General features: G+C 33.7%; 1 protein-coding gene across 2 annotated transcripts; it reads right to left on the reverse strand.

Annotated features, from left to right (window-relative positions):
* Positions 1 to 87: 87 nt before the first annotated feature.
* Positions 88 to 14,088, reverse strand: LOC126694555 (uncharacterized). 2 transcript variants are annotated; one of them, XM_050390901.1, is made up of 3 exons: positions 9,544 to 10,004; positions 8,845 to 8,999; positions 88 to 193 (listed from the first exon to the last, which is right to left on the reverse strand). In XM_050390901.1, exons 1-3 carry the CDS (start codon positions 9,824 to 9,826, stop codon positions 119 to 121), a joined length of 513 nt encoding a protein of 170 aa, XP_050246858.1. In that variant the 5' UTR covers positions 9,827 to 10,004; the 3' UTR covers positions 88 to 118. The 2 variants fall into 2 exon arrangements, with proteins under 2 accessions (XP_050246858.1, XP_050246859.1); XM_050390902.1 differs by lacking the exons at positions 88 to 193; positions 9,544 to 10,004 and adding an exon at positions 13,624 to 14,088 and having other exon boundaries at positions 8,506 to 8,999.
* Between the last annotated feature and the right edge of the window lie 1,749 nt (positions 14,089 to 15,837).

A 15,837-nucleotide genomic window follows, 5' to 3' on the forward strand; every position in this document is an offset into this window, starting at 1 on the left:
CTTTTTTTTTTTTTTGGGATAAGTAAACATACATACATCCACATTGGGTCTTAATGAGAGATTATTACACTTCAAGCAAACTATAAGGCCCTCCGCAACCTATTCCTGATTGTTTCTTTTATGATCCTTGCGCTGGCTTCTGGGACATTTGTCTGTTTTGGCTTTGTTTTGATTCAGATTCCAGCTGCTTAACCTGTGGCTTATTCGTCTCCTCAAATTTCCTCCTTTCCAATTGCTCAGAATCCTAGCTTAATTTCTTTGTCATTTCCAAGTTCGTTCTCTCAGACGCTGGAGCTCTCTAATATAATAATGTAGTCTGTCTATCATTAACGTAAGGAATAAGGAAAACCTTGCGCAATCCAAGGGACAAGATTTTCACTGATAAGCTTCAAGTTTAACAAGAGAAACACAGCATAAATCTATAAACCAAAAAAATTTCTACTTGTCTAGCAATAATTTTCAGCCTCTTCAACCATAGCTGAGGCTTAGTTCTAATATGCATTCTTTGAGGGCTTCATCTTGAGATTGTGTACACAATAAAAATTAGTCCTAATGTTTAAAAAACATAAAACAAATGATAGAATTAAGAATGTTAAAGATACAAGAACATTAATAAAACAACTACAGATAAGATTTCTTAAGGTAATTAACCCTAACATAGTTCTTTAAATCTAAGATTACAATTGTTAAATTTTATTCACATCATGGTATCTAAACAATCATTTATTAGTATTGTTTTGGAATCTATTTAAGCTAAAAATTATATAATAAAATCTTAACTACTTATTTAATAATGAATAGTTAGGATCCTAATTCATGTAGGCACAATTTTGGCAAAATCTATTGAATAGTAACTTTTTAGGAAAATTTTAGGTAAATAGCATGCGTCTGAACTTATTTAATTAGTAGACTGATTCTGGAACTCGAGTTTACTAAACTCAAGTTCCAACCCAAAATCAACTTTAACAAACTCAAAGTCCAACTTTAATAGGTTTGACATGTAATTAAAAAATAAATAAAACCACGTGGAACTCAAGTTTGCTAAACTTGAGTTCCAGACCGTAAAAATTTACCCAAATGGAACTTGAGTCATACTCAAGTTCCAATCAGGTAATTTTTTTAAAAATGGAACTCAAGTATAGTAAACTTGAGTACTAGTACAGTAAACCTACACCTTTTAGTTTTTTATTTTTCCCAAGTCACATAATATAACAACGTCCCTCTCTCTCTCTCTCTCACACACAATACTGACGTTTCTTACTCTTGCTCTCCTCCCTCACTTTGACTCGTCTTCCTTAGTCCCTCGTCTCCCTTAGTTTCTCGTCTCTTTTAGTGTCCCTTCGTCTCTTTTATTTGTTCTGCCACCGTGTCATCCCTTACCTCTTGCTCAACGGATGACAGCCTCTCCGTTAACAGCAGTGACAAGTAGCGGCACTCCATTAGAAAACAAGGCAAGCTCGCTCTTTTTTACCTTACTTATTTGTGAAATTTTGTAAGGGTTTTGTTGTAAATATGTTTTGGGTTCTAAATAGGGGTGTGTAGAAAACCCACCGGCCCACCAAACTTGACCCAACCCAACCCGACCCGTCGGGTTGGGTCGATTTTAAGGCTTGGTGGGTTGGGTTGGGTTACAAAAAAAAAATTTATAGCGGGTCGGGTTGAGTTTGGGTCATAAATTACAAACTCGCCAAACCTGACCCGACCCACCCATATTTAATATATATTTTATATTTAATATTTAATATTTTTTTTAAATCAATTGTAGGGCACTTATATATATTTAAATATATATATATATATATATATATATATTTAATAATTTTTAAAAAAACTAGCTGTAGAGCAGTATTTTCTCGGTTCCTCCTATTAATACTAATTTAATATATATATATATATATATATATAATATATTATATAATTAATAAATTTTTTTAAATAACCAATTCTTCCTGTAGGGACACGATTTTAGTTAACCCGGTCATAGACGGTCAGGCCCTGGCCCAAAAGGTCCCACATAATGAATCTTGTAGAGTATGGGCTGAAGAACTTAGTTATAGTTGGCTTAGACGGTTCGTTGCATGTCTATAGTGGATGTTGGAGCGTGAATGCAGAAAATGGACATGAAAGTGGAAGTTTTATTCATGGCTTATGCATTCATACAGTGAATCCTTGCTCCCCTCCTCTCTCTCCTCTCTCTTTTTCCGTACAGGGCGTGGTTCCCTTTAGTAAGAAAAGGTTTCACTTGGGGGGGTCCTTGACCTCCGCCGGTAACTCACATCCTCCCCATTAGAGGACCCATCTGAGCTAGAGGGAGATCGTTTTCGCTACACACGCCGTAACTTCCTTTTCAGGTCATCTATCTCTCGCTGCATGGCCTGATGACTATTTCGCCTCTGGGATACGTGACTACCTATTTGGGTGTGATTCTGGCTCGTCTGGGTAGCATGCACGCTTCCTTCACGATTCCCTCTGCCGCCTGGGTTGGCAGAGTTATTTTGTCTCTGGGACTCAATGGGTTGTGTCTGTTGAGAGTTAGCCTGGTGAGGATTCTCCTGGTGTGGACCTAGTTCTACCATGCTCGACCGTCGTGCTAGCTGATACCTTAGTTCTTCCCACAAACGGCGCCAATTGTAGGGACACGATTTTAGTTAACCTGGTCCTGGACGGTCAGGCCCTGGCCCAAAAGGTCCCACACAATGAATCTTGTAGAGTATGGGCTGAAGAACTTAGTTACAGTTGGCTTAGACGGTTCGTTGCATGTCTATAGTGGATGTTGGAGCGTGAATGCAGAAAATGGACATGAAAGTGGAAGTTTTATTCATGGCTTATGCATTCATACAGTGAATCCTTGCTCCCCTCCTCTCTCTCCTCTCTCTTTTTCCGTCCCCCCCTTCTGAGGGACTCTTACATATTATATAGGCTCTCTTTTATCATCTGGGCCCTACACTTGTTGATCATCTAAACCCCTACTTTAGCACCTGTCCTATCAGACGCCCTTACCAGTTCTTTGTGAGTTGCAGTGACCAAGGTAACACTGTTCAGGGGTCTTCTCTTCATTAATGCGGCCAGGAGAGTAGTTGTGGTGCATTAAATGTGGTGGTAACAGCCTTTGTTGGGATATTTTGAGCCTTCCTTCTTTTTACGTGTTTGGAGTGAGGGTTACAGTAACTGGGATGCATCATTGACCTGGACTTTGGAATGTCTGAGGAGGAGTTACTCCTCGGACGTGTTTTCTTCGCCCCAGTTGGCTTGGGCAGGGATTATGGGCCGCGACGCCTCCTCGGACGGGCCCAAGGCCCAGCCAACTTGTTATTCTGGGCCGGTCCCCACACTTCCTATCCTATATAAAAGCCAATTAGTTCACACAAATTTTAATAAATTACTATTGTTGTTTAGTCATTAGTGTTGTTTGCCTTTAAAGAGTTACATTGATACTAATCTTTAGGTTTTTTTAATATATTAATATTTATATTTTTTTCTACTCCATTTAATAATAATAAAAAAATTTGTCAAACCCATGGGTTCAACCCGACCCAACCCGACCCATGTGGGTTGGACTTATGTGATGAGTTGGGTTGGGTTGAATTTTTTTTGACCCACCATGGTGGGTTGGGTCAAAAAATCCCCTCAACCCGACCCATGCTCACCCCTAGTTCTAAATAATTTGTTTATGTTTTTAGATGAATTACTTTAAGTTTGTTTATGATATATTTGATTGGATGTTTTAATTGTATGATTTATTTAGGTTTATAATAATAGTAGGATTTTTTAAAATTTCTAATTGAATACTAATAAAAGCATAAGATTATATGTTGGAGTAGTTGCAACAATAATGCATGATGCATGTGTTAAAATGCCTCAAAAAGATTGTATTATGTGAAATGTTTTGCTAAATGGTTTACTTATTTTAGTAATTCTCTAGAACTTTTTTTGAAATCAAATTAGTATGTGGATGAAATGCTTACTTATGGGGGTTAATAATAGATTGTTAGTGTTTGATTGGAAGAAAAGCTAAGCTTCAAATAGATCTAATCAAGCTTATCTAACATAAGGATTTTTGCAGTTTTGTACAAGTTGCGCCTCAAGGTACACTTAAGTTTGTAGCCTAAGATATGTGGCTATTTATATTTGTATAATTGGGGCACGTGAGGATTGATCTGAAAGTGTGTACATAATTAGCTATATGTGTTGATTCAAATGTATTAGACAATTCAAAATTGACAAATTTTGTTGTCGTTGCAGACATTTCTAGGCAATGCAAGAGAGATTAGACAAAAGACTTTGTTAGGATACTTACAGGGTATAGCGTTTTTTTTCTTTCTTTGCTGAATACAGGGTATGGCGTTAGGACCATATGTTGGGTGCATGGAATATTTTTGTCCTCATTTGTATTGATTTAGGAGTAGTCATTGATTTTTAAAATATCGCTTAGTCAATTGTGAATAGTTAGAGTAGCGTTTTTGGTCCCCTATGTACTGAGTGATTACCTTTTTATATATATATATATATATATATATATATACACGGTTTTCGATAGATGGTTTTTTCCTTTATTTTCTTCAATTGGTCTCATAATGCTCTTTTATTTGATATGACATAAAATCTTTTTGTACCATGACGATAGATCTTGGACCCATTGATGGTAGCATTTTGAAAGAACAAGCAAATCATCGATCTGAGTTACCTTGGAACCTTAGAGGCCAGGTAAAAATTTTCACATCATGCTTCTTGTTAATAAGTAATGTCAACAATGTGACATTTTTGAGGACTAATATGTAAACAAGCTTTATTTTTATAATTTTAAAGCATTAATCTAAACTTATAGATTATGCACCTTCTTTTGAATGTTGAGTTGTTCTTTAATGGCATATTGTGTACTTGACTACAGTATTTATCTAAACTTATAAGATATTTATCTATTGTTATAACATTTGCAAATCCTCCTGGCACACTGCATTGTCAAAGTCACCATGAAGAGTTGACACGTCAAGAGCCTATGGTAGATGATCGTGTCATCGCCATTGTGAGGTTGCTTGATCTAGAGGGTTTGCGCATGGTCCCATCCATAGAGCTTGATCATGCATTGATCACTGCATTTGTAGAGCGATAGTGCCCAGAGACCCATATATTCCACCTACCACATTGTGAGATGACGATCACATTGCAAGATGTGAAAATTATCATAGGGATGCCCATCGAGGGTGAGACAATGGTTGGGTTCACTAAAAGAACTTAGAAAACTGTGTGTGCTGAAATGCTTGAGATACAAATTCCAAATGGCCCTCAAACAATGCTAGACAATTAAAAGATTCATATAAAAGCACTCGTCCACCGAATTGGAGGAAAAAGCTCTTTGCTACCAATTTTTATGGCATAGAGGAAAAAAGGCCTTTTTTTTTTTTTTTTTTTTTTTTAATAACCATAGTGTCGTACCAACTTTACTATAATTTTGTTTGAAATAAAATAATTGAATTTGGGCTGGTAAAGAAATGAGGTTTTCCCTACTCGTTAGCCCTTCGGTTCAGCACCATTTAAAAAAAATAAATAAAGGAAAATATTAAACAAAAAGAAAACAGAAGGCCAAGAGAAACTGGCCCATCACATTATTTTTCAAAAACATAAATTGGGTACGGAGGAGATGTGAGTGGACCCGTAGACATTACAATCAGCAGCTAGCCCAAGCTGCTAAGGTAAGAAATAAAAAATTCCAAGCCCACAAAAGAAGAAAGCAAGGCCCATGACTATCTGTCCTTTACAAGGCTATTTCCTAAAACGATGAATTAGAATGATTTTTTTTAGAAACAATTATTATTATAATGATTTTGGATTGTCTTCTTTGTTTTTTAAAAATTAAAACCTTTTATTTTATTTTTAAATCGGAGAATTAGAGATATAGACACTATTTTTTAAGAAGAAATGACAATTGCAAATTTCTTTGTTAGAAGTTACCTATCCATATTGCATATGTACATGTTCTCTATAAGGAAAAAAAATTGTTTTTTTTTTTTCTTTAGGCTGTACTATTGTTTTATTTTTCTTATATATATTGACTTGAATATGTCGAGGAATGTAAAATGATGTTTATTATTTAAATTGATTAAATTTTATATGTTTCTTAATTTTTAAAATTTTTAGTGTATACAAATTAACCATGAAATCTATAAATCATTTAACGAAATATCTTGATATAAAATGTTTAAAATACTAATTGTGATTAATATTATTTAAAAGATAATTCACAGTTTACATACTAACTCAATGAAAAAATATATTATTTTAAATTTTGTAAAGACTAACATGACCGAAATATTTGTGTTATACATATATAAAGGAGAAAATGGCATTTCCATTTTCTCCCAAACTAAGCAGCGTTTTGCCCTATTTTCCAAACTAATTAGGGAAATACCCCTCTTTTGTAATTCGATTTGAGATAAATCAAGTAAAAACTTCTGGAGCCCTATAGCGGCGTTTTTAAAGACCTATAGTAACGTTTTAAAGACCTATAGTGGCGTTTTGTAACTTGACCTCCATGAAATCGAGCTATAGGCAATTTTTTATTTTTTTTTTACCTATAACTCGATTTTATAGAAGTCGAGTTACAAAACGTCACTATAGGTCCTGAAAACATCACTATAGGCTCCTTAAAAACGCTGCTATAGAACCTAACTCGATTTATCACAAATCAAGTTTCAAAAGAGGGGCATTTCCCTAATTAGTTTGGGAAAGGGGGCAAAGAGTTGCTATTTTTGCCCGAAAAGGGCATTTGGCAATTTTTTCCCATATATAAAAGAAAATAATATATGTTAGATCTTGTTACAAAAATACTTTGTGTGTAATAGCTTTGATCCCTAGCCTAAAAAAATTCATGTTTCCATTACATACTTATTATTACAATATCAATTTGTTGCAATTAATACCTTAAAAATCAGATATCTAAACATTGGATTATTTTTATTAAAAAATGAAGGAAGATAATTTTAAAAAAATTCTTTTATTGATATTGAGTCTTTCCTTTCACGCAAGGTGAATGCACAAGTAGCCATGACTCACTCAATTACCCTGCCAAATTTCTACAATTATTATTTCTTGTTCCTTACTTACCAAATATAGATTACTTGTCCCTTGCGTTTGCTTAAAAAGGAAAGGCATGAAGGACGTGCATTTGAAAATTTTAATCATCGTTACCAATCCTAGATAATTTTGGCAAGTAATCTTGGCAATATTATTTTGTAAAAAATGGGAGTTAATGGGAAAATTAAAAAAAAAAAAAAAAAAAATCTTAGTTGGTTTACACGAGGAACAATAATATGACAACTTTTGAAATTGTGAGCACATTGACAATATGCTTATTGCTGTAAAGAAAGCATTGGAATGTCTACACGCCTATATAAACTTGGAGGTTCACAGCCATTTCCATTATAGAAGAAAGTGATTTCTTGAGAGAGAATAAGAAAGAGAGATGGAACACCTTTCAATTGTGAAATTCTTCTTGTTTATGACTGGCTATCCATTGTTTAAAATGATTTTTGGACGTAAAGATTTTTGCATTGGCAGTCAAGGTCAAGGCCGAAAGAGGCGATCGATATTCATGGTAGAGTTTCAAGAGAGGTTCTTCTAACTCTGATTGTATGTTAGTACTAGGTATGTGAAAAGTTCAAGACTCTAAGTCAATTCTTAAATTTTTCTTGGACATAATCATTTTTTTACCTTGATTTATCATTTTCTACTCATTGTATCTAATCAGTATTATATCTGTACTTTTGAAGGTGGATGGAAGGTGCATCTGCTGAGAATACATACAACTTGGAGGAAATGGCATGAATTGAACAATCTTCCGTTATAATATATTATAGATTGGGTTTAGAAATTATATATATATATATATATATATATGATAATAAATGTAATTGCATTAATAAAATGGATTTTTTTTTTATAAGTAATAAAATGGATTTCTTTGGTTGAATTATACTAGTACTTTTATTGTTTTTATTTACTTTGTCATTTCATAACTAAAGGAACCGCCTAATGGTTTGAAATATTCAGACGTTCCATACCTTCCTTTTAGACCCAAAAAAGAATGCTAATATGCATTTCTGGCCAAGAGATGAGAGAATTGATGGTTCTGTTCCAAAAGAATAAGAGAAAATTAAGTGTTACTTCTATTCTGATCTGAGGTTCATGTGTTGAATTATACCCTTACAATATGGTCTAAATTAATATAGATGTTCAAGTAGACTGCAGTTGTCTTGGGAATCAAGATCTTCAACGGTCCACTCGGAATGATCATTTTACACAACACAATCACTTTCCCTATAAAATTAATTTGATTAATTAAGTCAATGTCAACCGATTAACCAAACAGGCCGTTGATTGAATTTTGGAGTGGCCCTTCCTAACCATAGTTTTTGTGCAGTCTCTCTTCAAAGGATTGGAGAAAATCACAAGATTATAGGAGCACCTTAGCTTTATGATTCTCATCTTCATAATTTAAAGAAAAAGAAATGATATGTCAACAGTATTTTCACTACATTTTTACAACAATTAATTAGCACCACGTATATGCAATTTACAGGTGAATACCAATGACTTATTAATCTAATATGATGCACAACATTGTTGCATCTCTATCATATATAAAATATATGCCTTTTTCTTTTTTGGGGGGATAAGTAAACATACATACATCCACATTGGGTCTTAATGAGAGATATATTACACTTCAAGCAAACTATAAGGCCCTCCACAACCTCTTCCTGATTGTTTCTTTTATGATCCTTGCGCTGGCTTCTGGGACATTTGTCTGTTTTGGCTTTGTTTTGATTCAGATTCCAGTTGCTTAACCTGTGGCTTATTCGTCTCCTCAAATTTCCTCATTTCCAGTCGCTCAGAATCCTGGCTTAATTTCTTTGTCATTTCCAAATTTTTTCTCAGATGCTGGAGCTCTCTAATATAATAATGTAGTCTGTCTATCATCAATGCAAGGAATAAGGAAAACCCTGTGCAATCAAAAGGACAAGATTTTCACTAATAAGCTTCAAGTTTAACAAGAGAAACACAGCATAAATCTATAAACCAAAAAAAATTCTACTTGTCTAGTAATAATTTTCAGCCTCTTCAACCATAGCTGGGGCTCAATTCTAATATGCATTCTTTGAGGGCTTCATCTTGAGATTGTGTACACAGTAAAAATTAGTCCTAATGTTTTAAAAAAACAAAAAACAAATGATAGAATTAAGAATGCTAAAGATACAAGAACATTAATAAAACAACTACAGATAAGATTTCTAAGATTACAATTATTAAAATTTTGTCACATCATAGTATCTAAACAAACATTTATTAGTATTATTTTGGAATCTATTTAAGCTAAAAATTATATAATAAAATCTTTACTACCTATTTAATAATGAATGGTTAGGAATTAGGATCCTAATTCACGACAGGCACAATTTCCTGAAGTTTAGAATTGAATGAAAATTAACAAAAAACTATCAAAACTAAAGAAAAAAAAATGTTGAGGCTACAAATAAAGAAATTTACCTATAAGACACGCTTCTAGATGACGATATGCCATGAGAACCTGATCAGTTGGATTAACTATGCCGGAATCCGTAGAACGTTTCTGGATTTTCATTAAACTATATATGCTAGACCCAAACACCACCACCAGTGTCCCTCCCACACTCTTTGTCACCAAAGGACCCCTTCCCTGCTTCAACTGGTCCAACCCCATGATCACTAGCTTCCTTAGCGGGGTCCAAAACAAAAGGGTCATAATCAGTGCCATTTCCGCCAATACAATTGTAAACAAAAGTTGAATCATCTTTGCTAATTTTTCACCAAAAGATTTTACTTCTTTTTGCAGAAATGATGGTTGATTTTGTATGATGAAGTAGATGACCCAAAAGTGAGCCTATATCACGTGTGATGTTCTGGTACTTTTGGTATCTACTTCTACAATTCACATGATTCAATCCAAGAATATATACTTTCCATGACCATAGGGCTAGGAGGCACAGAATAGCTTAAAAGTGAGAAATCAACGTCAAACATGCTTTATATGTATTTCCTAAGGAATAATGCGGACAACAATTTTTGTCATAACTTGCTTATATGACAAGCTGTGAGTGGTGAGATTGTGGACCCACCACCACTTTTACTCTACCACTCACAACTTGTCACATGAGCAAGTTGTGACAAAAGTTATGGTTTTAGCATTTTCTATTTTCTAAATATGTGTTTGATTCAAATATTATATTCTTTGCCCTATGTATACTCATTTCTTTTAAGACTTTAACCTATTCCTTTGTGTTTTGCTAGTGAAGCAATGGCTTACTTAATTTATAGGTCAACTTCTCTTCATGCAAGTATATAAACTTTCCATTCAGGAAAAGAAAAGCACATAAACTTTCTATGTAAACAAAATTAAGAAGGTGATGTTTGTGTAGCAAAGAATATATGCAATAATAGTTTGTGTATCAAAAGAGGTAATATTTTTGTTTAGCAAAGAATATATATGTATTAATAATAATACTCTCACTTGTAGGTAGGATTTATGTACGTTGATCTTGAGTATATGAAGAGGAATGTTATACACATCAATCGTATAAGATAACTTTTAAAAATAGAATATCCTCTGGACAACTTGTATAGGTTTGCCCATTATTTTTACCTTTGATTGGTGAGCCAATGACTTCGTATTTAGGCTCCTACAAATGAAATAATATGTTCGGTTCATAGTATTAGGAAAGAGAAAACACTAAATTTTTTTTTTTTTTTTTTGGTGGTAATGGGGACACTACAAAAAAACTCGTCCTATAAGGGCATTTTTTCCTGGCACTTTTCAAAACCACCACCGTAGGAGACTTATAACAACGCTTTTAGAAACTACTGGTATAGGTTTACCTAAGGCCAGGTTCAGTGCAATATCTATTACATCCAAGACCAGCAAGGTCATATAGTGCTAGATGAGTCTTCAACACAACATTGCAAGTGCATGTCTTTAAAAATCAGAAATCTAAACAATGGATTTCGTGTCTTTTATGAAATCAACTAACCAGAAATTTCTCTCTTTCCTTCTCCCCCCCCCCCCCCCCTTTTCGTTCTTTCTTTCTGTATAAGGTGAATGCACGAGTAATATAGCATCACTCTCTCAATTATACTGCCAAATTTTACAGTCACGATTACTTCTCTTTTACCTGCCAAAACCACATTACTTGTCCCTTGTGTTTTTTGCTTTTTGCTTAAAAAGGAAAGACAGGAAACGTCCCTTGTGTTTTTTTGCTTTTTGCTTAAAAAGGAAAGACAGGAAACAACATGAAATATTAATAATTAATTAATTTTGATATTAGATATATAATTTTATCAGGGAATCTTGGCAAAATTGAGTAAAACATTGGAAGTGAATGAGAACATTAATGTTTTCCCATAGTTGGCTTTGTTCAAGAAGGAACAACACAATTGCTTTTCAAATTCTGAGCAATGGATGAGTCGTGGTAGGAGAAATTATTATTTACATCGGAAGGACCTAGCAGTCCTCCCTGACCAATGAAATGATGCTATCTATGGAAATGCATGTGTGAATTTCCTAATCAGCACAAGTAATAAAAAATAAAAATTACCAGATGATATCACATTTGTATAAATAACAGCATTTTATTGGTTAGAAAGTCAGAGAGGACCATATCAGCTGTCCTCCTGGTGGACCTAATAATTTCTCTCTTGGTAGCCATAGCACATAACAACGTGTAATATTCTAATATGTTACATATTATCTAAATTAAATACTGCATTGAAAGCGTTTAAAATTTGCATGCCTATATAAATATAGTTAAGGTTTACATTCATTTCAACCATAGAAGAAGTGATTTCTTGAGAGAGAAAAAGAAAGAAAGAAAGATAGATGGAGCACATATCTTTTGTAAATTCATCATCTTTATGAAAGGATATTAATGATATTTCTTACCAATTAATTACCTTTTTGGAAGTATAGAAGCGGGAGTTTTGTGCCCCTAATACGACTTTCTACAAAATAAAAAATACAATTCTAGGTTTTTTTTTTTTCACCAAATCTAGATTTTGTTGAAGTCTTGAAGAGAGGAAAATCTAATATGTTAAGTTAAAAAAAAAAAAAAAAAAAAAAAAAAAAAAAAAAAAAAAAAAAGGAATAGGAGATTAAAATGGGGGGGGGGGGGGGGGAATGAGTATTTACCCTTAATTTGAAAACTGTGTAAAAAAATGCCTCTGTTTTGGAACTCGATTTTAACACAATCGAGTTCTGTAGAAAACTCGATATTCTCAAAATTTAGTTCTATGTATATTTTTAAGTAGGATTTGACATTAGCAATGTCTAGTTCCACTTAAATTTTCAAAAAAAATTTAAATAATAAAATATGCATAGAACTCGACATTAGTAACGTCACGTTATACATGTAACTCAATTTTGTTAAAATCGAGTTCCAAAAACAGAGGCATTTTACTAAATATTTTTAAAACAGGGGCATTTTGCTACATAGTTCTTTTTTTTTTTTGAAATGGCTACATAGTTCTCAAATTAGGAATAAATATCTATTTTAGCCAAAATTTGGATGTTGTATAACATTGATTGAGCTACGCTAGGATATTCAAATGGAAACTTGGCAGGGCACCCCAAAGTAACCTCATGGGGCTGATCAAATATATTAAGAAGATTTTTGGCTGGCCCAAGAATGTTCAACTTGTCAAAGTTTGTTTGATGTAGAATATTATGTGTGAAGTCATCCTTCATCAATTAATATGTAAATATGGTCATTACAGATTCCTTAATAGGTTCTTGAGTGAAGCAGCAGTCACTGACGCACCTTGTAGTAGGACTGAGATTTTGGTATTACCAATGCCATCAAATTTCTTGTTGTGGTAACAATAAGATAGGACATGACTCTTTGCATGGCTAAATGTGTATACCAATCCAAATTTCCATTAATTTCTTTGTCATTTCCAAGCTTGTTCTCAGATGCTGGAGCTCTCTAATATAATATTGTAGTCTGTCTATCATCAACGCAAGGAAAAAGAAAAACCCTGTGCAATCCAAGGGACAAGATTTTCACTAATAACCTTCAAGTTTAACAAGAGAAACACAGCATAAATCTATAAACCAAAAAAATTTCTACTTGTCTAGTAACAATTTTCAGCCTCTTCAATCATAGCTGGTGCTCAGTTCTAATATGCATTCTTTGAAAGCTTCATCTTGAGGTTGTGTACACATTAAAAATCAGTCCTAATGTTTAAAAAACATAAAACAAATGATAGAATAAAGAATGTTAAAGATACAAGAACATTAATAAAACAACTACAGATAAGATTTCTTAAGGTAAGCCTAATATTGAGTTCTTAAAATCTAAATTACAGTTGTTAAAATTTTGTCACATCATGGTATCCAAACAAACATTTATTAGTATTATTTTGGAATCTATTTAAACTAAAAATTATATAATAAATTATTAACTACCTATTCAATAATGAATATAGTTAGGATCCTAATTCATGACAGGCACAATTGCCTGAACATTAGAATGGAAACAAAACACTTCTATCAAAAACTAAGGAAAAAAAATGTTGGAGGCTATACATATAGAAATTTACCTATAAGACACACTTCTAGTTGACGATATGCCGTAAGAACCTGATCAGTTGGATTAACTATGCCAGCATCCGCAGAACGTTTCTGGATTTTCATTACACTATAAATGCTAGACCCAAACACCACCACCATTGTCCCTGCCACACTCTTTGCTACCAAGGAACCCATTCCCTGCTTCAACTGGTCCAACCCCATGAGTACTAGCTTCCTTAGCGGGGTTCTAAACAAAAGGGTCATAATCAGTGCCATTTCCGCCAATACAAGCGTAAACAAAAGTTGAATCATATTTGCTAATTTTTTGCCAAAATATTTTACTTCTTTTTGCAGAAATGATGGTTGATTTTCTATGATGAAGTAGATGACCAAAAAGTGAGCCTATATTACGTATGATTTTATGGTACTTTTGGCCTGGTATCTACTTCTGGAATTCACCTTGTTCAATCCAAGAATTTATACTTTCCATGACCCTAGGGCTAGGAGGTACAGAATAGCTTAAAGTGAGAAATCAACGTCAACATGCTTTATATGTATTTCCTAAGGACGTGTGTGTTTTGAGTCAAATATATTCTTTGCCCCATGTAGTATTCTCATTTCTTTTAAGACTTCTATCCTATTCCTTTGTATTTTGCTAGTGAAGCAATGGCTTACGTAATTTATAGGGCAACTTCTCTTCATGCAAGTATATAAACTTTCTATTCAGGAAAAGAAAAGCACATAAATTAACTTTAAAGAAGGTGATATTTTGTGTAGCAAAGAATATATGCAATAATATTTTGTGTATCAAAAGAGGTGATATTTTTGTGTAGCAAAGAATTTATGTAATATTAATACTCACTTGTAGGTAGGATTTATGTGTGTTGATCTTGCGTATATGAAGAGGAATGATACAAATCAGTTGTATAGGATAAACATGTTAGGTTCTAAGGATTTATGATCTAAATGTTTTAGAACTTCAATGCGTAATGTTGGCAAACCATAATCAAAACTTAGAGTCTAGATTTAGGCTGCTCAAAGTATGTTTATTGTAAAGTTAGAATCGAGTGATTGCAGAAAATTACTGTTCACTTTCTGCAAGGCTCGATTGATCAAAAATTAGACTCGATCAATCGAAGCTCGTACAGAATGTTTTTCTGCATATTTTTCCAATTCAAGCTCAAGCCCATATGACGTGTAGGGTTTTATGTTCTGCCTTAAGTATAAAAGGAAAAACCCCAACCACGTTTTTAAGTTGTTGTTTATGCTGTGTGTGTGAATCTCTTGTGAGATCTAGAGGTGTTTGCTTTCATACATATTTAAGGTTATCAAGATCAAGATTGATATCGAGAGCTTGGTGATCGTTTCAGTTGCTACATAAAGAGCTTAAAGAAAAACACAAATGGGAGTACTTGTGGTTGCTGTGGATCAAGGAAAGAAGTAGTCCGTGGACTCTGAGCTGTCACGTGGTTGTAGTAGTAAGTTTTCTACTCCACATAGCAATAGGATGTTAGTGGTCTAAGTCGCTATTGTAAAACTTTAATTCTTTCATAGTGGATCCGGTTTTACCTTGAGGATAGCGCTAGGTTAAATCCTCCACAGGTTTTTTACCGGTTTGGTTTTCCATGGTTATCATATCATTGTATTCTTTATTTTACGCATTGTTTACTTGATATGATTTACTTGTATTAACCTAGATTTGAATAATTTACCTAAATTAATCACTTGGCTAAATAACTAGGTTAATCTATTTGTGTTTAAAGAGTCTAAAAACGTACAAGTGGTATCAGAATGGGTTAGCTCTAGTATTTAGATCCTTTGATCTAAGACTTAATCATTGACCCCTGTTGTCATGGAACACAGCCACTCTCTTGTGATCCACCTCACTTTGATGGGAATAACTATGCCTACCGAAAAGTAAAAATGAAATCATTCCTAAAATCTATTGATGAGAGAGTCTGGAATTCCGTTGAATACGGATGGGAGAAGCCCACTACTCCAGTTAGTGAGTGACAAACTTCTCAGAAAGAAGCAGCCGCTTTTAATAGTAAAGCCATAAATGCTATTTTTAATGTTGTTTCTATGGAGGAATTCAAGAGAATCTCTAATGTTGAGGTTGCTCATACTGCTTGGAATATTCTTCAAACTGTGCATAAAGGCACAACGGCAATTAAGATAAACAAACTGCAGCAATTAACTACTAGGTTTAAAAGTATTAGATGTTGGGAGGTAATGCAAAATGG

The sequence above is a fragment of the Quercus robur genome, chromosome 8, assembly GCF_932294415.1.
Source record: "Quercus robur chromosome 8, dhQueRobu3.1, whole genome shotgun sequence".
Taxonomy (NCBI): Eukaryota; Viridiplantae; Streptophyta; class Magnoliopsida; order Fagales; family Fagaceae; genus Quercus; species Quercus robur.